The 26,838-nt window shown below is 45.1% G+C and overlaps 1 protein-coding gene across 3 annotated transcripts in view; it reads left to right on the forward strand.

Annotated features, from left to right (window-relative positions):
• Positions 1-24,853, forward strand: part of GFRA1 (GDNF family receptor alpha 1) — a 194,465-nt gene extending 169,612 nt beyond the window's left edge. For all 3 annotated transcript variants that reach the window (XM_088791844.1, XM_019725238.3, XM_074338994.2), the window contains 2 exons: positions 20,373-20,426; positions 21,571-24,853. In XM_088791844.1, coding sequence (XP_088647970.1) covers positions 20,373-20,426; positions 21,571-21,726 — 210 coding nt within the window. In that variant the 3' untranslated portion in view covers positions 21,727-24,853. The remainder of the gene's footprint in view (positions 1-20,372; positions 20,427-21,570) is intronic.
• Positions 24,854-26,838: the final 1,985 nt, after the last annotated feature.

The following is a 26,838-nucleotide window of genomic DNA, read 5'->3' on the forward strand; positions in this document are numbered from 1 at the left end:
GTCTCTTTGCAGCTGCCCAGTTCTTAGCATCCTGCTTCCTCCCAGGTCTGTTTTCTGTTCTTGCTGGGTCCACTCACGTTCCAGCATCAGTAAAGACAAGTGGCCAGATGAGGGATAGGACCCTGTTGTCATAAGGTGATAATAGTGGGCCAGAGGTGGTTCCTGACCAGTAGAAGAGGGAAGCTTTGGCGGCAGCAAAACCAGCTTCTTTTCTGAACACGTCTAAGTGCACAGAGCATTACTGCAGAGGGAGCGTGCAGCCTGTTCATTAAGCGCCTTCTGTGTTTGGGAAACTTCATCCCCCAAAAAATAGGCATCCCCCCAAAAATTCTCTCCTCAGTGAATTTACAAACAGCAGGCAGGATGCAGCTTGTCAGCCTTTTTAGAAGGTCAGGCTAAGTTCCTAGATGACATCTCAGAAGACTCATCACTGGACACGCCGTGGAGGTGTTCTCCTGCCCCCGCCGCTCCCAGCCCCACCTGCCAGACCACAGCGCCTGACTTCTGCTTCCCGTGGTGCTGTGCATGGCTTGGACACACGGCATTTTGCCTCTAATACAGATCTGCACAACCACCCCTCCTTGCAAGGAGGACTCTGTACCGCCGAAGAGTTGCCCTGGCAACGTCAGAGGACACCTGAGCGCTATTCCAAAGAAATAGCACCTTTCCCCTCCCTGTATTAGTGATCAGAACTCTGTCCCATAAACAGAGCATGATGTTTATCTCAGGGCTGCCATTTAACTTCTCGACAGAGGGGACATGGAGGTAGGTATGGGACTCCCGAGGGATGAGGTGACGGCCAGACCTGTCTTCCCTGTGGTGCACACACAGTCTGCAAATCTCAGAGCTAAACAGCCTTTCCCTTGCAGGGAGCCCTTCAGGGTCCACAAAACCTTCCTCCTAAGGTGACTCCGGCTTGAGCCCGTTTTTGCACATGTGAGGCAGGGGGTGAGGGCATGGATGTGATAGCAAAGCCTGTGTTCAGACCCAGGTTCCTGTTCTCAGCAGCATCGGGGCCTCTCCAAGCCTCAGCGTCCTCATCTATGAGACCAGAGGCTGGCCCAGCTGCTGTCGTGTAGAGGATTAAAGGCAGGAATGCTTCAGTGCTTGGGGCAGAGTGAACGCTCCAGAATGGTGCTTAAAAATGTCACCTGCAATGCCTGATCCCACATCAGTTGGCCACTTGTTCCCTTTACAACAGTAAACAGATGGTGGTTGCTTGTGCCTTGCTTGGGGTGGGGTGTTATGCTTGGGGAAATTGGTATGAGTTAGCACTAACAGGTGTACAGTGCAGTTTATTTTTTTTCAAAACATTTTGCCTGCTTTTTGTCCTTCAGACCATGAGTCAGGTATGGTAGACATCCTTCTCTTTTGCAAATGAGGCAACTGAGGCAGGGAAAGGCTAATGACTTAACTGAGATCACACAGCAGTTCTCTGGCAGGGTTGGGATTTCTGACTCCAAGGCCAGTGTGCTTTTTGCCTACGGTGTTTCCCCGAAAATAAGACCTAGCTGGACCATCAGCTCTAATGCGTCTTTTGGAGCAAAAATTAATATAAGACCCAGTCTTATTTTACTATAATATACGATCGGGTCTTATCTAACATAAAATACAAGACCGGGTCTTGTATTAATTTTTGCTCCAAAAGATGCATTAGAGCTCATTGTCTGGCTAGGTGTTATTTTTGGGGAAGCAGTGTAGTTTTGTGACCTTGCACAACCTGGGCCCTTCCTTAGAATTAGAAATGGGCAGAGTGGAGGAAGTGAAAAATAGAAAAAGGAGGTCATGCAGTATTTGTCTTTCTGTGTCTGGCTTATTTCACTTAGCATAAAGTCCTCCAGGTTCATGTGGAATGGAAAAAAGTCGAGCTCTGAGAAGCAGAGAGAAGATTGGTGGCTACAGGAGGGTGCGGAGATGTTGGGCAAAGGGTACAAAGTTTCCGATATGCAGGATGAATAAGATCTGGAGTTCTACAGTACAGCATGGTGGCCTGAGTTACCAAGACCGTATTGAATACTTGAAATTTGCTAAGAGAGTAGATCTTAATTGTTCTCACAACCCCCCAAAATGGTCACTATGTGACATTATGGATATTATGTTAATTAGCATGATTGTGGTAAACCTTTCACAGTGTGTACATATATGAAAACATCACATTGTACACCTCAAATATATACAATTTTAATTTGTCAATTATAACTCAACAATGCTGGGTGGGGGGTAGAATAGGAGGAAGGAAGACACTGGTTTTGAGAGAGCTGAATGCCCTACTTCTTCCTGGAGGCAGTGATGTGAATGATGGGCCCACACAGAGTTCATACTTGGGCCTGGATGTCTTCATGCCGCAGCTCCAGGATACAGAGTATAGGGAAAGGACTGACAGTTCACCAGTAAAACTTTCTGCAGCTTGGTGATCTCTTTAGGATGACTTATATTAAGAATAGTTAACAAATATATGGGGATGGAAGGAGAACTGACTCTGGGTGGTGAGCACACAATGGGATTTATAGATGACGTAATACAGAATTGTACACCTGAAATCTATGAAATTTTACTAACAATTGTCATCCCAATAAATTAAAAAAAAAAAAAAGAATAGTTGAACGAATTCCTGGAGGACAGAGGGTCAGGGTATGAGCGAGTGATGAGAGACGGGCCTCAGCCCATGAGAACGTGGTCCCCAGCACAGATTCAGGACACCTGTTTTGGCATGGAGCCCCCAGGAGATTCATTCTCCCCATCTGTCCTTCCTCTGCTGCCTGTCTGTCTTCAGATACATTACCATTTGCCAAGGGGTCCTGGAAATATCTTGGAATGGCATTCATCCCAGCCGCTTGTATCGTTCCTCAGAACAAAAGCGACTTAAACCAGCTTGGGATCCATTGATAACAGATTTGGAGAAAGTCGACTATCTTTGGCAGCTCTAAAGTTCACTTCCCTTGAGAAGCACCCTCTTGTAATATTTTAAAATATACAATAATGTGAGAAAACTCTTGGGGACTTGAGTTTCTGTCTTAACATTTGAGATAGATTTCCCCCTTGGATGGGAAGCAGTAAGAATAAACATTTTCAAAAGTCAGCTTCCAAGTGTAATTATCAACAAACCAAATACACTTCTGTTTGGGGCAATGGTGGCCTTGGGTGTGGTTCACAGTTCCTACGAAAGGCTCAGCTTTAAAAAAGGAAAGTTGATTGATTAGTATAAAATGTCATAGAAATGTCCAAGGGCTGGCTCCCTGAGGTGATAAAATACCAGGTTTTGGGTAACCTGCCAAGTTCCCATGTCAGGATTAATTGGCAGTTGTATTAATAACAAGTGTGACAAAGGCAGTGCTATTGCTGGTGTATCTCTTTGACTTGTACAAAATGGTTACATGAAAAACAAAGAAATATTAAAAATTCTACCAATTGTTTCATCATCTGTGCATTTGAGTAGTCTGGTCGCTGGACCAAACTCAGAATATTTAAACCAAATGGATCGTGCTTGCCACTTATTTAAAGTTAATATCTTTTGGGAAGCGTAAGTATTGGAAAAGCTCTATTTGGCATCACTGTATACCTCTTAACTCTGATGGCCTAAGGGGAAACCTCTTCAAGTGGCATTTGTAGGCCCCTGATTTCCAGGGTCAAGTAGGGGTATAGAATCTGGGGAATACAGGCTTTCAACTAGGGCTCAGGACCCCGGAGAAAGTTCCGCTGCCTCTGCCCTTTTCCCCTGGAGATGTGGTGGATGATTGAAAGGAGATCGGGGGCACACACTCAGAACCAAGGCTCGCAGGAGGCCGCAGGATAGTTACGGGCAGAGTGTAGGAGCTCTAGTGAGCAGTGCAGGCCGAATTCAAACTCAGCTGTTTTTTGTTTGTTTTGTTTTTTGTTATCGGGGAGCCCAGTGAAACTTATCTGTGGTTGAGACATCGAGGGCCCGTAGTTATAGTTTGAAGTTCAAGTCCCCCTCCCCCTCCATTTTAATGGGACTTTCAAGGTAGCATTCAAACTATTTTCTCAGTCGTAAAAGATGTGAGCTGGGTTGAAATGGACACCGTGTTTCCCAGAAAATGAGACCTAGCTGGACAATCAGCTCTAATGCGTCTTTTGGAACAAAAATTAATATAAGACCCGGTCTTATTTTACTATAATGCAAGACCAGGTATAATATAATATAATTAATATAATATAATACCAGGTCTTATATTAATTTTTGCTCCAAAAGACGCATTAGAGCTGATTGTCTGGCTAGGTCTTATTTTCGGGGAAACACGGTAGCCTTTGCAAGAGTGCTTACTGCTAATATCAGCAATACAGAGGCCAGCTGTCCTCTTCCGCCTCAAGGATCACATCATCCTCTTTGGTGGTCAAACCATGCTAGCCCTAAATGGGGACACTGCTGGCCCTTGGGGGCCATGGAAGGGGCATTTTCCTGGAACAGAGAACCTGCAGCATCCACTGGATTTCAGTTTCGGTCCACACCCCCATGGCCTCCTGGGAAAGCCTCAATGCAGTCAGTCCCTTGTCCTCACAGAGTACAAGCTGAAGCTTATAGAAATGAGCTGGGCACATGTAGGATATAGCACAACACTCACAGATTGGTAGGAGGTGCGGGAAGGGGAGATGGGATTTACCCGTCTCTAACACCTGCTCGTAACCCATTTAACTTCTACATATTAGAGTATTTGAGTGCTGAATTTGAATATTAAAGTACTGCATTAGAATATTGAAAATAATCTGTCTCTGAAACAAGATTTTCCATCTTGGAAGAACAGCATGCCCTACCCCCTTCACAGCCCCCTGTGCCTCAGGAGACCCAAACAAAGTCCATTTGTACCAGATAGGGGCCAGAGCAGACCAAAAGTATTTCGAAACTCTTCTCAGGGCCAAACCCCAGAAGTCTGGATGTGGCAGGAAGGCGATTATCCAAACTTGCTAAATACCCAGGACTCCACTGGCTGTGACCAAGTGAAAATTGTAAGTGTTGAGTTTGAAAAGGAAAGCTGCCAATGGGTGTTCTGTAAATCATTTGTGCCAGCAGACCGACCTCATTATGTCAGCTAATCCTGGAAATACAGGAGGTAAATTTAAATCTTCTAGCATGAAGCACTTAATCAATATTCTAAATGTTTTTCTTGCAATTTATGCTCGCAGAGCGATGGGGGGCTTTGGCGTCCCGTTAATCTTCCAGTGGAGAAGAGGTGCTTGAGAACAAGGCCAGGGTGGTGGGAATTGGCACAGGATGGCTGGTGGGAGGCTAGGAAGGTGGAAGAGGAAGGAAAAATGCTTTTTCCAAACCAGGCCCCTGGCATGGGGACGCTCACCCTCTGTACTCACTCCACCCCTTCCAGAGGGCACCTCCTCAGCGCTTTCTTTGTCACCTGCAGTTGGATGACCGCCTAGGGGTTGCTTTGCCTGGAAGAGCATGAACTTGGCAGTTAGTTGGACCTCAGTGACAGTCCCAGCTCACTTCCTCTTGCTGTGTGACCTGGGGCATGTTTCTTACCCTCTCTAAATGTGGACTGTAAAACATCACCCACCTCTGGTTTGTTGTGAGCATAAAAGAACTGGTACCTGTGTGCAAAGCATCCAGCAGAACTGGCCAACCCTCTGTGCCTGGAAAGAGGCCTCCATTCTCACCGTGACTGAATAGATGTGTGAGAGCTTTAACTGTGGACATGGGAGCCGGAAAGGAAGGGCTGTTCTTGGAGGCTGGGGTCCATGGAGGGAAAAAGATGGAGTTCCTTAGATTTTGCTTTCTTAATTTGTAAGAAGTGTTTGAATCAAGTGATAACCCTGCTAGTCCTTGTAGAAAGTCCCAAGAAGGAAGGGAAACCAAAAGGCAATAAAGGACCAGGTCTAAGGAGTTAGAACTGCCCCAAACTCCATCTCTCTGTGCCCAGAAGGAGTCTCCTGGGAGCTACGTCCTAATAATCTGCTTCTTGGAGCCGTGACAGCAGTCAGGTCTTGGTCCAGCTTGGGTACAGTCAGAGGGGGACTGTCTGCCAGGGGCCATTACCACATCTCCTTAACCAGTGCTGACATTGGAAAGAGGTGACACAATTGTAAACAGGAAACAAAGATGGTGTTTGAGAACTAGCTCTGCCTCTTAGTCTCAAAGACCAGGATTTTGCAGTCTTTCCCATGTCTGCATTCTACCAGTAGTAGTGTGTGCTTAATATTTATCTTTAAACTCAATTACTAGGTATACTGTTAATAGTGTTTGTGAGACATATGTGAATCAATGTGCCAGCTCTTCCTATGTATATGAAAATCCCTATATAAAGGTTACATTTAAAACAATAAAAAATGTTCGTATGCCACCTAAATGTCATATACACCAGTGGTCCCCAAGCTCCACTTTGGGAAGCATTATAAACAATCTAATCATAGAACAGGTCCCAGAACTATTTGCTTTGATAACTTACATCACCTCTGCTTTTTATGGGTTGGTATTAATAAAGAAAATGTGCATATAGCACTTCCCATGAGTCAAGTATTGGTCGAAGCTATATATATATATATATATATATATATATATATATATATATATATATATATATATATATTTAATCCTGACAGTAACACTATGAGGTCAATACTATTATTATCCCCCCCCCCCCTTTTGGGACAATAAACCTGAGACTCACAGAGGCTTGATGAGAAGAGGAGAAATAGAAAAGCAGCACTTTTCTCCTCTATGCATTTTACAGGGCTGCACTCTATTACCTAAATCAGAGCGCTTTACCTTTTTGTTTCTGCACAATGTTATTCATTCAACATAGATTAAACCAGACCCTGAATTCAGGTTGAACATCTGGCAGATGGAAGTGCCAGACTGATTCATAAACCAGCATAAAGAAAGGTAATGCTGCCTATTCTGACACCAACTGGTGTCCAGCATTACAACTCAATTCTGCAGCCGGGGCCTGGAATTAGCACAGACTCCACAGGTTAAGGACACGGTCCCCAACGGCACTTAATTCAGATGCTAGGTGCACTTCAGGGATCCCTGGCCACCTGCACTTCTGACCAACAAGCTGTACATTCTTCAGGGGTCCTGAGACCCCCTCAGGTTGGATGACTCAGAACGCAGGAAAGCGCTGTACTTACAATTAGTTTTATTCTAAAGGATACAAATGAGGACCCTTAGCTGAGCTCGGGGAGGGTCTCTAATGCAGAGCTTCTGTGCCCTCTTCTATGGAATTCCCCACGGAATTAGGACACATCAACTTCCCAGCACATCCCTGTGTCCACCAACCCGGAAGCTCCACTGAGCTTCCATGACTAGAGTTCAGTTGGGATCTCATTACAAAGGCGTGATTGATTGAGCCATTGGGCACGCGAGTACATTCAGTCTTCCACCCCTCTTTGCTCCCTGGCGATCAGGAGGTTGGGCTGACCTCATGTGGCTCGAAGCCCCAACTCCTTGACCATGGGTCACATGCTTGGTCTGTCTAGTGACAGCGCCCATCCTGAATTATCTCACGAAATGTAGGTGTGATCTGAAGGGCTCCTGAATAACAAAGACACTCCTATCACTCCCGAATGGAAGGGTTTAGAGGTTATCTTCCAGGAACCAGGAACGAAAGCTAGAACAATGCCTTGAGGGGCCGGGCTGAGTTATGCATTGCTTTGTGGGTCCCCATTTCCAGCGGCTTTTCTAGTAGTCCTAGTAGCCAGTGGCGCTTTGCACCTGTGGAGTAGACCGCTATGGACAAGAAAAGGTGAGGAGACCTTGTCAGAGTGGTGGTTTTTAATGGAATCTGGAGTCGGATGATTCTCCATGGGAAGTCGCTTGCTTCCCTGGCATTCTTTGCTGAAGGTGGGCTGCACCCCTCTATGCCAGTCTTGGAAACTTCGGTTAGGATTATTTAGTGACCTCTTGGCTATGAATTGAACAGTTGCTCAGGCCAGGCTTCCTCAGCCTTGGCCCTGATGGCAGTTGGTCTGGAGAATTTGTCGCCGTCGTGGGGGCTGAGCTGTGCACGGTAGGGTGTTTAGCAGCACCCTTGATGTCTATCCTCTAGATGCTAGTACTACCTTTCCCTGGTGGTGACAACCAGAAACATCCTCAGACATAGCCCCATGTCCCTTGGGGGGGCAAAATCACCCCTGGTTGAGGACCACTGCCCAGGAAATGAGGGCTGCCTCAAAGACCCCCTCCTTTCCTTTCTACTAATGAGAAAATGGAGGTATTTGAGGGTCTTGTCAGGTTTCCTCCTCCTTATAAGGGAAGGAGCACGAGGACTTGTAAGAGCCGACTGGTGCATTGGGCCGTCTTTCCTCGGAAATGCAGGCAAGGACAGCAAGGCAGGGCTGTGGTGACCATCAAGTGCTCACTTGGGGACATTTAAATTAATTTTCCCAAGGCAACCCTCGCCTCCCAGTGGGCCCCGTGAATAGCATCAAAGGTGGTGTTAATGGAAGCTACGGACCTGGTTCTTATCTAGGGACCTACAGGAGTCACGGCCCGTGGGCCCCACACCCTCACCTTCTTGAATAATGTTTTCATCCATCCAGCACCCTGGATGAGTACCGTACAGGTGACATTTCAAAGGAGATTTTTGCCAGATGACCAGAGTGGATGTATGTGTTTATACTGAATCACACTCAGGTTTTCCATGTATGGTCTTCGAGGTTGGGGAGTTTTAGGAGGAGAGGAGAGTAACTGAGAGCCGATGGCAGTGCCAGACATGTAACACTGAGCCCTGAGCACATGCTCTGAATCTAAATGACTGGCAACACAGATTCTATTTCCTGAGCCTTTTTTTTAAGAAAATGGTCTCGGTGCCGTATGTTACTTCTGGTATTTGGCTTATGGTCTTTGTGAGGTTTCCATCATTTTTGTGTATTACAGTGTTTTCTAACACCCACTATTGTTTTGGTCTCATTAAAAACATCCAAGTCTTGGCCACACCTAGCATTTCCTCTTCATAACGCTTTCCTGCTCAGAGGGAGTTTATTTCTCCACTCTGGAAGAAATGAGCTATTGGGGTGAGGGTAGGAGGGGTCTTCTCTTAGCAGAAGGGCCCCCCCACATTCCCACCCAGGCTGTTTCTGGGCTCCCCTGGAAGCCTCCCAGCAGAGCTCTGGACCCAGCTGCCAAGTGGCCTCGGGGCCATGTTGATGGGCCCAGCTACTCCCAGCCTGGAGAGGCTGCAGGTGGCTCCCTGGGACTTAATCTTCCAGGCTCCAGGTGCCAGCAGATGAGCTCAGAGAGAAGCTGCATCCCAGAATCCACCCACGTTAGCCCTGGGAGGAAAGAGGCTGTTGTAACAACACTTTTTGAAATAACTGCTTATAGAGCATTTTCAGAGCCCTTCATCCAAGAGAGTGCTTGAATTCAGAGCTGAAAATTGAGTATTACTCTGTTGAGGCTGCCATACAATCCAGCACGCCGACATGCATTTTCGATTGTGTATTCAAACACTATTGGAAATGGAAGCTTGCAGGGTATAACTGGTACTAAAAAATAGGAATTTTATCTTAGGGGCCAGGCTTCATGGTAGGCAGGCATGCATATTGCCCGGTGTCACAGAAGGCAGTGTCGTGCATTGTATTCGTTTGCTCGGGCTGCCATAACAAAATCCCATCAACTGGGTGGCTTCAACAATAGAAATTTATTTTTCACTATTCTGAAGGCTGGAAATCCAAGACCAAGGTGCCTGCAGGCTTGATTTCTCCCGAGGCCTCTCTCCTTTGCTTGCTCATGGCTGTCTCCTGTCTGTGTCCTTACATGGCCTGTCCTCTGTGTGTGAGCCTCCCTGGAGCCTCTCTGTGTGTCCAGATTCCCTCTTCTTATAAGGGCACCAGTCTGACTTGATTAAGGTCCATCCTAGTGGCCTCATTTTAATGTCAACTACCTCTTTAAAGACACTATCTTCAAATAGAGTCACATTCTAAAGTACTGGGGGTTAAGACTTCAATGTGTGAATTGTAGAGAGACACAGTTCAGCCTATCAGATATGTATAAGGGGCAGGTACTCAGTAACTAAACATCTGTCATTTTAAAAATGTTGTTTGGGACAACTTTAAGGGAGGAAAACATGCTATTCCCACAATAAGCTTTTCCTGCTCTACAGGGTCCTGCTAAGTAAGCATCATATGTGCAGCCTTTGAGCCCCACAGGAGAGGCTCTGACTCTTGGCTTGGCCTGTGGTGGAAGGAACTGGGGAAAGATACCTGGCTCGGGGAAGGGCATGAGCTCTTCCCCACAGCCTGCACACTTCAGGTGTTCTCTGTCTTGCAAAGCAGATGCTATCGGATTTCAGGCTTCTGCAAACTTAATTCGAGTAATGATTCCTTTGTGATTGGCATGTTTGCATTGTAGCAAAGTTTGGTTCAACATATTGTTAGAATACACAATACTGTAATTTAAGATTATTTTATCAGCAGTAAAGGGTTTTATAATTCATTTAAAAAGTTGTAATGGGCTCGAGCATCTTTAGTGTAGTTTAATAATATAGCATTTTATAGCTGACTGTAAAATTTCAGATTACGGTTTTAGCAATTGTGCCATTCTATTTTATAGTTTAATAATTGGTGAAATGAAGAAGAGTAAAGTTCCTAAAAACCAATTTAATGACTTAGAATAATAGTCTTTTTCGAAATCTATTGCACACCTTCAATGAACCCAGATGTCACCTCTTCAACAAAGGCAGATCGTGGCATCTATTTTTCTCAACTACAGAGCCGTCCGACTAAGCACACAGAGTACAGTATCTCTGAGTTACAATTTGTCTCCTTTTATTTCTCCTGTATCCCTAATCTATAGCTAGAACAAGCCTATTTGCCAAGTGCAAGGTGAATACCAGCTGGGCCAGCAGGAACAGGGAGTAGCTGGATCTTTCTTGAGAAGGTTCTTCATTTTACAGATAGTCCCCTGATCACACCACTTCAACCCTAGCTCCTAAGTCTAATAAAGTGTCTTATTAATGCCTCCAGGTAACCCATACTTCACCACTGTGGGACATGAGTAGCAAAATAGAGAGCCCTAAATCCTAATATAATTCAATGCTATCGTTAGGAGTACTACAAGTGTTAGCATGTAGCATTGGGGAGAGGCCCTATGTCGCGTTGTCATTGGAATTATAATCGGTGTTATTGTATTTCTGGGTTTTTCCAGGGGCGTGTTTTCAGACAACTGAAAGGGATAAAAGAGCAGGCCCTGGACCAGGCACAAAAACACAGTTACCTTGGAGCACAAGGGGCACACCTTGCAAATATGGTCCCAGGACCCTTGGGTGCAGGGTGATTCTTGGAGACCAGTTTTGGCTCAGCCCTGTTTCCATTACACAGAAATGGTAACAGTCAGGGGAAGTCCCATGTGGCTGGGCTCCTTCCTCTCTGGGGTACAGTTCAGGGGATTGGGGCTCACAGCCCGTTTCCAGTCTGTGTTATAAATAGCAGTGTCTGTGAATGGCGGGGAGGCTGACTTTGAACTACTGACTTGATAGTAAGTTGGACAAACGTCTCCCACAGCAGCTAGAGCTCCTCTCTTGCATCCTCCTGAAATGATACGGGTCCCCTTTCCTCTGTCTCCCACTCAGTTCTCTAGTGGCGTCACCCTACTTTGTCAGCTCCAGAGAATTTGTGGTGGACATTTGGTGTTGGTTGGTACAACTTAAGGCTGTCTATCCCAGTGGCATCTAAGTATCTTTTGTCAAGTCAGTCATCTCAGCAATGGAATCTGTTCTTGCTGGCCCGGGATAGGCATTTGCTCCAGGCTCCCACTGTTGTCTCTATCTGTGCCCTGCCCAGCTCATGGCATCCCCTACATTAGAACAGGTTGAGGGGTAGTGATTCTGAGATCTTATGGCAAGTGGAAGCAACACCATCATTGGTTTTATTCCCGGACCAAGCCCACTTAAAGATAAGAGAACGCAAGCATTAACTATGCCAATGCTTGACAAGGCATCATGCAGACAGTAGGCCAACACTGGCATGGTTAGTTCTCAAAGTTGCCTTTTTAAGAGAAAGGAGCCGTTGTGTGTGAAGTGTAGAAAATACTGAAGGACCAGGCTTCTGCTACAATAAAATCAAGCCTTCCTGTGGACGGCAATGGAGAGTAGTTTCATCTTCTTAATCTTGGATTCATCATCTGTAATGTAGGAGTAATGAGCACTACTGCCTAGGAGGGTTGTGGTAATTAAACAACATTTTTCAGCACAGTAACTATTTTATCATTTTTTTTATCTTCTTGGTTGGTGTATGCTGGTCATGAGACAGAAGACTGGGCTCAGGGGGCATTGGTGGTCCTTACCCCCAAATTCATCTGGGAAATGAACCTGGGCGTCATACAGGCTGTGTATCCCGCAGAAATGGGCTTTAGGTTGAACCAGTGTTTTATGATCACCCATTTAGGATATCGTCTTTTTTTTAACCACTTTTCTCAAAAAATGAGAAAAACACCTTAAGAATGGGAATAAGAAGACTAAGCCCCCTCCATGCATTCTGGGAAGAGCCATTAGGCCACCTGCACCTGTGGTCCAGAGGGCAGGAAGGCTGGCCCATCAGAGGGACAGTAATTCAGCAGTTGGACAATCGCTTAACCCAATTGCTGGGTAATAAACATGCTTAATAAAATGGAATAGAGCGTCTGCACCATCTTGGCTATAAATATGCGCTCTTGTTCTGGGTAACCTACGAAAATACCTCTGAGCCCACTTAGATCACATACTATAAATAAATCCAATTTCTTGTATCCCCCACTGACCTTTTATCCTTAGGACTTCTAACCAACCGTGCCTCCCTAAATAATTGGCTCTGCCTTGTGTTTAAGCCACGGAGCTCACAAATGGGTGGAAAAATGGCTCTGGCTCTCTTGGGGGTGAGGTTCAGTGAAGGGCTTCTGTCCCCTGCACCCCTCATATTTGAGGCTCAAGAGGAGTTCATCATGGATGAGGCTGTCTAGAGAGGAAGCTTGGGATGGGAAGGGCAGGGGGAGATATTGTGGGAGTTTTCCCCAGAGTGGCTGTCCCTTGCCTGCCCCTCGGCTGCAGGCACCTCAGGTATGACATGAGAGGTGTTCACCTCTGGGCCCCTCAGGGAGGAAAACCCGCCAGGCCGGGCTTGACCTTTGCCTTCTGGCAGAGGTCACATTTGCGCAAGTTGCCCTGGTTTCTGGGGTGAGGCTTGGGAAGACCATGTGCCCGTTGTCAGCCACTCGGTTGGTTTCTAGGCTGCCCTCTCTGCCCTACTGCCCCCTCAGCACCTTCCTTAGGAATCAGGAAGAAATACTTCCACAGGTTGATCTAAGGATTACGGGAGATGATGTGGGCCGTGCCTGGCACAAACTCAATATGCATGGGTTTGGAAGTCGAAAAGAGCTCCAGTTCAAATCTCAGTGCAGCCACTCCAACCTGTGGAACTTGGGTAAGTCTCAGCCTCTCAGAACCCCTATTTCCTGTTCTGTACAAAAGGGGAGTGGCCTCCTCAGAAAGTCCTTTCAGTCCTTGGGAGGACTCAGTAAAATGCGGCTGGGATCACTACCAGTGGAGGCTCTTATTACTAGTAATGGTCAGTTATCACTGTGAGCCTACTTGGTTTTCCTCTGTATTCTAGAATATTCTCTGTCTACAAAAAGCACTTTTTTTTTTTTAAGATTAAAATTTTTTTGCTTTCACCTTGTGTTTTGCAGCACCAAGTGTGCTCCTGAACCAGAGAGTAGAAAAAAGCCCTGGGTCCGTCATGTCTCCAGACGGCGGCGTTTTCTATCAAACCTTAGTTACCACCATAACTCACAGGGCCATTACGGGGCTGCACTCAGCTGCCCATAAATGCACAGGACAATGAGAGTCTTAATAAATATTATCTGATGGTGATGAGGATGCCTGTCGGGTGAGAGGCTTCATGCAGGCCCTTCTCATCAGGGACCACAGTGAATCTTTTCTATTGGTCTTGCATTTCTGACTGCACATTTTGAGAAAACAAATGTTAGGGCTGTCCCCCTAGTTGACTTGACACCATTATTACTGAATGTTTGCTCTATAAAACTCTTCCCCCACCCCTCAAACCCATACGTCTTTTACACATTGTTTGGCATAATCTCATTGTTAATTGGGCATAATTTTCTAAAAATACAGCTCACAATTGCTACTTATCTGAATATTTTACTAATTGAGCAAGTTAACCGTGCACAAAAAACATTTTCTGATGTAGTTTGTAACATGTGTTTGCCCCAACTTGGAGAAAAGCAAAATAGCTGTAAGATGACCCTGTGAAGTTGTGGAAAGAAGAAAGGCCAGCTCCAGTGTCGTGTTAGGCTCCCTGTGGTAGACTGTGTCTGCTGCCACTGCTACCTGCCATCCTGCCATTGGTGTTACATTACAGGCGTGGGGCTGCAGGCATCCTTTTTAGGGTGTGCTGGAGACTGACAGGCAAGCCCCAGGGACTGCTTAGCTAATGGAGGACTGTTGATATAGCTTACAGGACTGTATCTCTTTCAGTGCATTAGTTTTTAAATCCAAGGAAACACAGATCATGAGCCAGTTTTACTCAATATCATGTTCATAAGCCAAATTAGCTTGAGCTATTGCATTTTTCCCATTCCTGCTCGAATCCAAGAACGACCAGCACAGGGACCACACAGACGCTAAGAGGTCATCACAGCAGCTTGGATTTTAAAAGGACTTCTACCCAGAGTATCACATTTGATTCTCTCAACTCTGTACTTCCTCAGGAAGGCAGGGGTTCTTGTCATTACAGCTGATGGTTGAAAAGCCAGGACTAGGACCTTCCTAACCTGTGTTCTTTTTATCATATCATATCAATCAAGCCAGTACCAGGAGCAAGTACGAAATCATAAAAGAAACTCTCTTCACTGACCCTCACTTAACCAACTCACCACAGCCGCTAACCTCGCCATTCCTCTGTAAACATCAGATGCCCAAGGCAGACTGAATGCCCAAGCGTTTGGCCTTTCTCCAGCTCACCTCTGCCCCTTGCTCTGTCCACCTGAGAGACAGGCTTAAAAGAGCCACGTACATTTGCTCTCAAACTTGTGTTTAGCGTTGGGCTCACATAACTGAATGAAATATTACATGAATGATTGAAATAAGAGCACAAAAGAAAGCCGAGTTGTTTCCATGAAGACTAAGTTGAATATATTGGAAGAAGCAAACTCCTAAAAAATAAAATGCCTTTGGATTAAGTATGGGTGAGACAACTGTAAAAGACTGAGAAACATTATAAAAATGTAGAAAGTTTCTGTAGATTTGGCTGCGGGTATCAAACAAATGTCACTCCTGTTTTAAAGAAAGTAGGACTGGAAATTGTAGACCGTGGATGATAGGGGTAGCTTAACGTAAGCCAGGGAACTCCAATCAGCATACTCTTTCTTTAGACCACCATTACTTAGCTTGCAAGCACCAGCAGGCAGCTTCTTTTTTTCTTTTTTTTTTTTTATTGTGCAGAAATTATCAGGCAAATACGTACCCAGTGCACAATAGAATGGTTATATAGTGAGGACTACCCATAAAATCAGGTGTATATCCCCGTACGTCAGGTATATAATGTGTAAACAGGCGGGTTGATTTTATTAACATGCTATGTGAAAAATGCAAACTCTGAAGCAGATTCCCCTCTCTGCTCTGTTATCCTTCAGAATTCGATGCACATCCTTCTCCCTACGTTTTGTCTTACAAGAAAATGTAAGGTGTGTAGATTTAAATTGAGAAATGGGTTTGAGTTCTGCACTATTTCGGGAAGAAGTCATGTAATGATTTTCCCTCGCAAAGGTCCAATTCATGCTACAGCGGAGACTCGTATGCTAATAAACTGGTATTGACAAGTGTGATAGATGCAGCTCGGTACTTAGCGAGTGCTGGAGAGCAAAGTTGATTGCATTTTACAGTCTGTGTATTTCTCTGTTTATTGCTTGTATTCTGTCATTAAGCAAACAGGTTCCTAATATAGCAAATCTCTCTAATCAGTAAAGCAAGGGAGAAAAGAACCAGAAGCATCATTAATTATGACCATTTGGCTGCAGCCTGGACAGTCTGTTGCTATTGGATTGGGCAACTTCCTCTGGTTTAATTTTCTGGAGGTAGAGCAGAAACTGGCTTTTCTTTTGCATGGAGGAGAGCAGAGAAATGTTCCATGCCTTGATGGTTGACAGCTGCCTAAAAACCCAAGATTAAACATTGGCGTCTCTACAGAAATGGAGTCCTGGGGCAGCAAAGGCCAGGTTCCGAGTGGATGCACTTTGAAACCTCCAATCCCATAGACAGAGCAAGCGTGCTGCTCCAAAGCCTGACCCCCAGTCCCCAAGGCTGGGGAGAGCGTACTGTGGGCAGAACTCTCGTGTGCGTGCTCTGTGGCTGATGGGTGGGCTCGACTAGGAGCTATAAATGATGTGTGTGTGTGTCTGTGTGTTCTACAGGGAAGCTGTGGGCACCTCGGCAGGCTTTCCACATGCTAATCACAGGGGTAAAAGCAGGAGAGTCCTTGGTCTGACTCCAGGTAACAGAGGTTAACAGCCTCTAATGCTTTTATTAACCCTCTAGTGCCAGGGACTGGCGAGATGTGGCCCGACAATTCCAGGACCATGGAAACTCTAGTACGTGATGTGCCTGAACTTGTGGCTTACTGCCAGGGACAGTTTCATAACCCTGCTGGAGGGATAAGGCTTATGAAATGCCCAAAGAACAGGTTCTCTGGATTTCCAGAATGACAGCAAGGCTACTATTTGGGGGTGGGTTTCTCCAGTATCCTTTTCATCTCTCCATTTTCAAGATGAAAACCTCATGGTGCTGTGTTTTGGTGGTGGTGTTCCCTTTAGCTCAGCGTCAGGTAACTTGCCCCATAACGATATAACTGAGAATTGGCTATAATGAAACACTCTTTCATAAAAGAGATTAAATAATTCATTTTCGACATGCTATAACAATGGCTAAAATTGGCTTTTAGAAAAACGAATCCGTTCTCGTCTTCTTTACCCCTCTTTTTAAAGAGACGTCCTATTTTAAAGCCACAAATGGTAAGGTTTCATGTCTAGATAGGTCGGGGCTGGCGTCCCAGCACATCCAGTAATGAGCAGGGCTGTCAGGCTCGCAGATAGGACTTTGAGTGCTGTGCCAGCACTTCCATTGTTACAGCTTTGGTTTTACTGGTTTAGAACTTGGTGATAAAAGGGACTCTTCCAGATTCAAATCTACCTTATAGCTTACAAGATCTAAGACGGGTTTTTATTGTTTGTTTGTTTTTTAAACTTTCCTGGGACTGTTCCAATTTTCAACGGAGATAACATTTAAAGTATGTAAATACCTTTTGCAATGGTTGAAAGAGGGGGACACCCTGTCATTTTATCTGTTAGCATGTACCATCCCTGACTGGCAGACAGTGATAACTTTGATGATGTTTTCAAAAATGCTCAGGATAAAAGCCTTTAAAATGTAGAAGTAACATGTTGCTCAGTCTTCTCAAACGGGCTTTCAGAGCCAGATTTTCGTAGGTGGACTCTGGATCGGCATAGGTAGATTTCTGACCTCACTGGTCACTGGCAGGGTCCAGAATGCATACAGGCCTTCTAAGCATGCAGCCAGCTAGACATACACAGGTCTGCTCCTCCACCTGCAGCTGATGAACCTGAGAGGCACTGGGCATCCACCCTAACAATGCTCTCCCTGGAGTTGATACCATTCTGTGTAAGCAGGTCAGACTCACAGACCTTTCTGTGCTCTGTGCTAGATTCAAGTGAAACTCCAGGGCTGCTCTGCTCATGTCTGCAACCAGGTCTCTCGGAGGGAAATTGTGTCAATACAGAGTATTTAAAGGCTGGTGTGGATGGACTGCTAAGCCTCTGGAGTGTTAAATGCTTCTGTGGGTTGGGAAGGTGTTTAACAGGAGAGAGGGCAGTTTCTCAGAGCATCTGGAGGGGCCTGACTACACGTTGTTACTTTTGCTCAGCAGTTCATCCAGTGATGACAACCAGAATGGTCCTCCAGGCAAGATGACCGTGGGGCTGCTGCCTTCAGATTTAGTGGAGCCAGTGGAGTTAGTGGGAGACAAGGCCAGAAATTGACCATTTCCTTTACACAAAGGCCGACAAGATGCCCGCTTTGGAGGAAGACGAGCCCAGAGACTTTACGGACTTAGAGCTGGTCTAAATGCATTTTGCTGTGTGATTGAACAGTTATCTCAGCCCCTCTCAGGTGGAAGGCAAGAACCTAGGGATTTAGGCCCGTGCGTGTCTACCTGGCTGTACACAGTTGAATACTCAGGGACCAATGAGGCCCAGAAGTGTACCCATGCAAATCCAGAGTCCACTTAAGAAATCCTATTAGGCTGGATGACTTTTCAGGTTCTTTGGTGGAAGGCCCTTTTCAATCATTTAATAATAGTGGGCATTACACCAGTACTTCAACAGGTTCCTGAAATGAGAGACGTATAGCTAGCGAGTGTCTCCGATTGTGCATCCAATGAGGAAAAGAGTGCATGCTGGTGCTAATGATACAGAACAAAGTAGGAGGGGGGCCTGCCCGGCCCTTCTAACTCTTAGAGGCCACTGTGCTGCCATTTAGCTGTGACCACAAGTACAAAAACAACTTGAAGGTATAATGTGTCCCAGACTAGAAGTCAGGCTGCTCTTCCTTCTCCGCACATTTTAGTGAACTTCTTAGTTATGCAAAGGCCCTTAGCAAAGGTTTATGTCTTTTGTAGATTATGGCCTAGAAAAGAACGGACAGCATGTGATGTTTTAGGGCCATTTTGGTGTCTGGGCACATTTCCAATTTATTTCTTGAACAGAAATAAAACATGTAAAGTTCCACACATTATTCTCCGTAGGTAACAATGCAATGGGCCAGATTTGCTATTAATATAGATTAAAAGTAGGCTTTTGAGTGAGGTTCAATTCCTCCTCCAATTTCCCCCTCTGATCTTCTTACACATAACATTTAGTGACCTTTGAACAGCCTGGGGATGCTTCACAGTGTCATATTCTTGATGCCTGTTTAAAGGTTTCTATTTCATACTCACAGCTGGCATGTGCAAATAGAGGTAAAGATTATGATGCCTCCCAAGTAGGATAATGGCCAATAAATTACTCCTTGGGTGAAGATGCTATCATGTCAGCCTAGTAGGTCTTCAACGGGTTGCAAAAGTCTTCCTACAACAGGTGTCCTGCCCGTGAACATTCACAGAGCTGATGGCCCAGATACTTGATTCTGATGTGATGCTTAACCAGGGTCATCTCGTTGGTAAACGAGCTCTCTGTGTTTCGCTCCTATGTGGGTGGGGTGGGGAGAGGTCCTGGGAGGGGTTGTGTGGATTTGGGGGCAGGTAGAGCATGAAGAGGCAAGCATGTCAGGATTCCCTGGGAGAAACACAAATGCAGGAAAGGGCTCATTCTCATGCAAGAGTTGTAGAGACCTGGTCTGTATCCTGATTCACAAGTGAATTGCTGTGTGACCTTGGATAAGTCACATCTCTGCACTCTAATTGTTTACCTTTACAAAACAAGAGGGCTATACTGGGTCAGCAGTTTTCACTGTCATTGTTTGAGCAATGAACATTTCCTTCAACTCAATCCTCAGGTAGAGGCCCAGCGAAGACTTATTCTATTGTGAGGACATAAGGAGCTCAAAGCTTTTATAGCTCAGCTCTCTGTAACCTCCCTGGAAGCAGTTTTAAGATTGCTCCATGGGGGATCTCTCGTGCCCTGCGGGGGGACCCATCTGGAAGCTTCCCTGCCTTGTGCCTTAGCTCCCAAACAGTGAGTGGTTTACTCACTAGAGGGCAGCCCCAAGAGCCCAGGGACTACGTTCTTTTGGTCATATCACCATACACCCAGCATTAGAAAATAGCTTGGTGTTTTGTTGACTGGAGCAATGAATAGACAAATGAACAAACAAACGAGCTTCAGGAAGACCTATCTCTGTACGTCTAATAAGTGGGAATTTTTATTACATTTTTATCTCAAAGGCACTTCCTGAAAATTAACACTCAGAAACAGAAACGAGTTCAAATGATAAATGACTTCAAAACTTTGTCTTTAGTAACCTCACCCTGTGCTTCTTCCACTAGCCACATGTACCTACTGAGCCTTTGAAATGGGGCAGGTCTGAATGGAGATGTGCCATGTCAAATTTTGAAGACTTGGTATGAAAAGAATGTGAACTATCTCAATCATTTTTCTATTGATTGCATGTTGAAATGATACATATTATCTTATGTAAAATATGTTATTAAAATTAACTTTACCGGTAATCTCTTTACTTACATGGCTACTAGAAAATTTAAAATCATATATGAGGCGGACAGTTGTGGCTTGTACATTTCTGTAAGTGGCATTGCCCTAGACAGTTGATTAAGGGATCATCCGTAATTACTCTTTCCTATTCTGTAGGAGTGATATTTATGTGTGTGTGTTTGTCTCTCCCCAGGCACAGAAGCTGAAATCCAATGTGTCCGGCAGTACACACCTCTGCCTTTCTGATGTGAGTTCTGTTTCTTTCTGGATCTGTCTGCATTTCTCAAGACAGAGCCTTTGGGGCCCTGGGGCAGGGTATGCTGTGAAAGGTTCAAAGACAACAAGGTTTCCCGTCCAGAAAAATGTAAGGCAGCCCCTTACGTCCTTCTTTCCTCAGAACACAGTACAGTCATTGGATCCCAGTCCACAAAGTTAGAACTAAGTGTGGGACGACCCGGGAGCTTCATCTCTGAACCGGACCCAACATGAATACCATTGTCCCAATACAATAGTCACATCAAACCATCAGGCACAGATAACAGCTCTCACTGCTTACCACGTGTCCTCGATCTATAGTTCCTTTAACTGCCATAGCAACCCAGAGGTAGGGAGGGCAGGCCAAGTTACTCTCCCCAATTTACGGGTGAGGAGATGGATGATTCTATCATGATCGCAGCTCCTTGTGGTGAGATGCGGCATATGGGATGTCAGTGAGTACTGGGGTGGGGGTGGAATCATGGGTCCTAGGGAAGGACGGCTGTGCTAACTGGACGGCCAGAAACCTGGGCTGTGGTTTGAGCTCTCCTGCTGATGAGCATGACAGGCTCTTTCATCTATAAAATCTGGGGTAGAATAGCCAATGGGAGAAAGGCCACTACTGCCTGCTGTGCTGGCCTCCAGTGTGATTTGTGATCCATCTCTTTATGAACCAGTACTTGCCTGGGCAAGTTTTCTGAGGTGATTCTTCTTGCCCTCCTTCCATGATGGGGAGGGACAGCCGGCATTCCTCCTCAGTCAGTGGTCCCCAGAAGGAAAAGGGTTCCATGTTGCCTAGCTACTGGGGAATCTGGGGGTTGGGGCGGGGATGGAAAATGGAAAGGCTACCAGAGTTCACCTCCCCCCAGCCCCCAAGTGGATATTAAAATCCATAACAAGAAAATGACCAGACAGTTTATCAAAAGTATCTGGTTCTCACCCACATTCATGATCCTTCCCATAAAGTCAGTGAACTGAAGTCTCAGTCAATGGTAAAATCCTGGGTCAGCTTTGGGGAGTGGTAGAGCTAGTTGGGGGCGATGGGAGGGCTGGGAGAGAGAAAGAGCGTGGTTAAAATATACTGTCAGAGAATGAATGCATGCAGTGTGTGATAATGAAAACCTTCTTTCTTACAGCGTGATTACGAAAAGGATGGTCTTGCTGGTGCTTCCAGCCACATAACCACAAAATCAATGGCTGCTCCTCCAAGCTGCGGTCTGAGCCCACTGCTGCTTCTGGTGGTAACCGCCCTGTCCACCCTACTATCTTTATCTTTGGCAGACACATTGTAGCTGCATTTGAAACACAATATGGACATATTGTAAGAAAACAAAAACCAAGTTATCTATTTCCTGTCCTCTTGTATATCTGAAATTCCGGTTTTAGGCGCTCAGTTAAGACGTTGCTAAGACAGTTTCATGCAAATGGAACTTTTTTCCCCCCTTTTTTTTTTTTTTTTTAAGAAAGCTTCTTGCGCTCCATAGGGCATCTATGGGCTACCCAACGCAGTACTACATTCCAAACTCAAAAGGCTTTGGGATATGTTGTATTGTAAAGGGACCATTTGTAAATTTGGCTGTAAAACAAACGGGGCCATGTTTTTTCGTGATGATGATGATGATTTTTTTTTAACAATTTAACTCTGGCCTTTACTAGCAAGCTAAGGAGTTAGTATTGCTCAAGTATCTTCCATTATTTCATGTAATAGCTTTGATTTCTGATGACATAACTGCAGCCTAACAAGCTTTCTTGTCCCATGTCAAAGATTCTCAAGGGAATCCTGACGGACTTTGTGCAAACGAGCTTGTACCAACCAGTGTTCACCTTTCTACGTGTTCTAGCCTTTTCCGTGCTAATGTTTGTGTTCTGTGAACAGTTCTGCACTCTCCTACGAAACCAAAAGCACCTGTCACATCCAACTCTAGTGTCTGTCTTCTAGTCAAAACAGAGTGTGAATGGGTGTGAAACTTCACAGAACCTTGATCATTGGACGACACTCTCCTAAGCCTTACCCAATGGAGAAGCCCTTAAACTAACAAGAGTCAAATATAGCTGGAGCGTCACTGTAATACTCTTTCCATGTATGAGGCTATATGTAGAAAAAAAATTTTATTACTCAATGATTTCCACTATTGGCTTTCTATATTTTGAAAGTAATGATGTTTTCTCCATTTTTTTTTACTGATGATTTCCTACAAAATACATGGAGCTTGTTTTCCTCTCATAAGTAGTATTCGCTCTGATAGTAACTTCACGGATACAGCTCTTCAGAAGCAGTCTCTGCAGAGCCTCCTGCTTGAGCGGAAAGCTCTGTGTCATGTTCCTGTGGACGGGCAGGAGGAAACAGAGCAGCCAAGCATTGCCTTTTATCATTTCTTGAAACGCAAGCCTGCATACCTGTGAGGAAACTGGCGACCACTTGTAAATGTTTTGTGGTGTCTAATGGCACCCTCACCTGTTGACACAATTCAGTACCTTGGTTTTCACGTTACCTGACAAAGGCGGCTTTGACTGGGACAGGGGACGAGGGCATGCTGTCCTCTTCTGAAGCAGATCTGTGCCAGGATACACAGTTCTCTTCTGAGGCATTGTCTTGACTCCCGACTGCGATGGCTTGGCCTCTGTGTAGAGCAGTTTGGCCTGAAGGTCACCAGGAATCTGTTTGCGTCTTGTTCTGTATCCTCCATGATAGACCGTCACTGACTATGCGAAAAAAGAAAGGTTTGTGGATCAAGAAGGCCAATGTTAGGTCTGTGGAGATGAGATGGTTGGCATGGATACACAGAATAGAACAGGACTCTGGATGGAAGGCATCTGGCTTGTTAACTGTGCCTCAGCTTCCATCGTTCTCTTCCTTAAACAAATCGACCCTAAAAGTACACTTTTGAAGTTTGTTTGAAAGGTGAGATTCAGAAGCTAGAGTCACTGAGTGCTGGTAGCCATGTTTCTCCAAAACTGAGTAGGGAAAAGTTTCTTAATTGAGTGCTGGAGGGGGCGGCGGGGAGGGGGCACTAGTTTTCTTACATCAGTAGCTGGCGGAGGAAACCCATGGCACACATGTCATACTGATTCCCTTTTCCCTCTGACGTTTGCCTCGTAAGAAGTAGTCAAATTGCTGGGATGGAAATCTATTAAATCCAAGATGAAGGCGTAGTCTGAGCTGTGTTGGTATTTGAAGTACGTTTCTATCCAAATGTAATACACACAGATGTATAATAACTAAGTCCCAACTTTTTTTTACTTCAAAATGATTTCAAGGGAAATGCATCAAACAAATTTGATTAGTGAAGGTTTCATAAAGACTCTCACTTTGAATAAACCCATTAAATGTGTCAAAATATTTGGAATTCCAGTCATCTATGAAAGCATACCTTTTACAGGGCATACTTTATTTTAATTAAGATATCTCTGTGTATCTACACTGAACTAATTGCATATGGGTCTGACTCTATGAGATCTACTGTAGAAAGCTATTGATTACTTCTGCAGTAAACAGCAGCTCTAATTAGCTTCAGATGACCAAGAGGAAATGGGAGTTATCAGCGCTAACAAGGGTAGCCTTCAGTGAAGAAAGCGTGGATGTACAACACATAAATTAAATTTTGAAAAGCCTCATCTATCACCAACAAAGATCTCATTTTTCTTCAGAGATAGAAGCCTATTAGAGTTACCAAATCCTCAATTCGAAAACAAATTGCTGATTAAATAACCAGGGGGAAGGATGTTCAGTGACAACACATTAGAGAGATTCTTATAACATCATGTCAAGCAAGTGTTTTCTGCCATTCAGTGTGATCTCAATTTAACACAGTGGCCTGAAACACCATCATTTGCCCCAGGACTAAAGCAGACAAGTGACTTAAATCTCTTACCTGTCTGACTTTTCTTTGGCAGTGCTAAAAGCAAAAAGGATTCACTATGTCCTGTCTTTCAGTCCCTGCTTTTAGGGTACCACCGAATACAGGGGCTATCTGCTGAGGCTTGGGCCTCTTGCAGAATGCATCTCATTGTAGTTGTCTTTGACCAAACAAAAACAGTAACTTCTGTTCCTATAGACCATGATGCCCAGATCAGGTCTAGCCATGCCCTACTTATTCCAGAGAAAAAAAGAAAGGCAAGATTGACAACCGGATTAGAAGCACATTCATTCCACTTCGATGTTGAATATCTTTGACGAGTCTATGTTTGTGTATCTTTTTAATAGAGCACATGAAGGAAGAAGGGCACAATAAAGAGAGGGAATTCAGAATGCCACCTGAATATTTATTTTTCCATGTCTGATTTTTTTCAAGCCTCTAGTAGAAAATGTGTAAGTTGAGAATTACATAGGTTATTTTTCATTAAGTATAGCAAACTGTATCCAAAGTGCGATCGGAGTGTGGTTTCCATTAAAATAAATTTGTTTTAAACAACTGTTGATCCTGTAGTGAACAATGTCTTAGAAGCTGTATGTTTGAGTTCATCAAATAACAGAACGCGGCTCCTCCAGAGCTGCTGTGGCCTTTGATACGGTCTGTTTTAAGATGGTTGTTGTCATGCGTACTCTCTGAGGATGGGTCTTCTCCAGCTGCATCCCATTTCCCACCTGCCTCTCTGTACTTTAAATCAGACACTCCCAAACACTCCATCTGCTGAACCACGAAAGTGGGAGAGCAGAAGCATTTCACAGTCAGTGTAAAGTGCTCAGGAAAACGAGATGGAAGAGCCATGGGAGTTAAAATAATTAGCAAATTCTTCTCTTAGAATCCAGCATGAATGTATTACTGTTGTTATTATTTACAAGACAGTGGCCTCAGAGGAGCTGTCTTTTGGAAAATAAGTTTTCATTCATGTAGTCAGACACGTACAGTTTATTTGAGTCAATAAACCGTGGACCAGAAAAGGACTGCTTAAGTGAATTCACATTTTCTAATTCTCTTTCAACGCTGTTTTTGATCTCCTGGATTCATACCCCAGTAGTCTTTGTTACTTTTGCTCTAGACAAAGCAAGTGAGACCCATCTTTTCAAGAAAGACCAAAAAGCAGGGGCAACAGACAAGAGTAAATTACGAATGGCCCAGGCATGGTCACAGCAGAAGGGCTGTGTGCACTGACGTTGGGGCGTTTGGAGAGAGAAGCAAAACCAAGGTGCAAAAAGACGCCACCGGCCTTGGGTGAATGGATCATGCAGTCTGCCGATGTTCCTTACTGATCTGATTAGGGACCGTGTCCTGACAAAACAGCCAGAATTCCTTGAATTAGACAGCAGTGCCTCTGCAGGAAGCAATCCGGAGCTAATATCTGGGTGACAGAGAGGGAATTTCTTTGTAGAAATTCTGAAACAGTGGAACAGCTGGGAATTTGGTTGGGTACCTGAAGAAGCTACGTTCTTCTCTTATTCCTAAGGTAGTCATCTTATGTATAGATCTGACGCCTCTCGACTTGGACTTGGCTTTTAGACTCAAGTGAGTTCTAAGTCTATTGTCTAAAATTCTTCCTGAGGACGACACCTCTGAAATACATTCTCTCTGCAGAGGCCTTAAATCTGTGGGTTTTGCCACTGCCTCCCTCCCAGGATGTATTTAGTGGGACATTGCATTTCGCAAGGATAGTTGTCTTAAGGAATTGGCTGATTGAGTTTCTTTCGTATTGATTACCGATGCCCCTGTCCCGTATTGCCTAAGTATTTAACAGGGGCCCTTCCCATCAGTTCTTCATCCTAATCACCCTAAATTTAGTCCTACCCAAATTAATTTTTGTTCCATCAGATGCTTATTTTACACATAAGCCTGGCTTTTTGAAGAGGGAGAAGCCTCTCTCAGGAGCCAGGTGACCTGAAGATGATGCTAATCCCCGAGTAGGAAGTTCGACCATCCAGCCGTCCCCTGAGCTCCCTCTTCTTAGCTTAGTCTCGGCTGCGGCATCCTCCCCAGGCATCCTCCCCTGGCATCCTCCCCAGGCATCCCTTTGTTGCTCCCGGGGCTCTCTGGTGAGCTCCTCCTCCGTCCTGGACACAGCATGGACTGGTCAGTGGGAGGTGCCACCTGCACTTCTGATTGTTCTGAGACCCAGCCCAGAGGGGTGGGGAAGCCCCACAAACCCTGTTTCAATAAACTGCCTGCAGAGAACTGCTGCCTGCTACCAGTCATTGAGGTCTCAGCCCCCTGAGGTCTCCAGGCTCATTTGACCAGTGCAGCTGCGACTTCGGCTGTCTGCCTCTGGCAGGTGCCAATATCAGCATCTTGTCCCACTGCCATGGGGAGTTTATTTTTGCTCAAGGGCAGCTGCCAAGTCCAGCACCAGTATCAATAGAAGGTTTTCTCTGATTTTCTTCTCTTCATCCCAGGCTGGGCTTTCTTACCAATCCCCATTTTTATTTTGTAGAAAGTGCCAAGTGACTGGCCAGAGACCATTAGCCCCTGTCT

Source organism: Rhinolophus sinicus, chromosome 15 (genome assembly GCF_057876585.1).
Source record: "Rhinolophus sinicus isolate RSI-liver-muscle chromosome 15, RSI-T2T, whole genome shotgun sequence".
Classification (NCBI taxonomy): domain Eukaryota; kingdom Metazoa; phylum Chordata; class Mammalia; order Chiroptera; family Rhinolophidae; genus Rhinolophus; species Rhinolophus sinicus.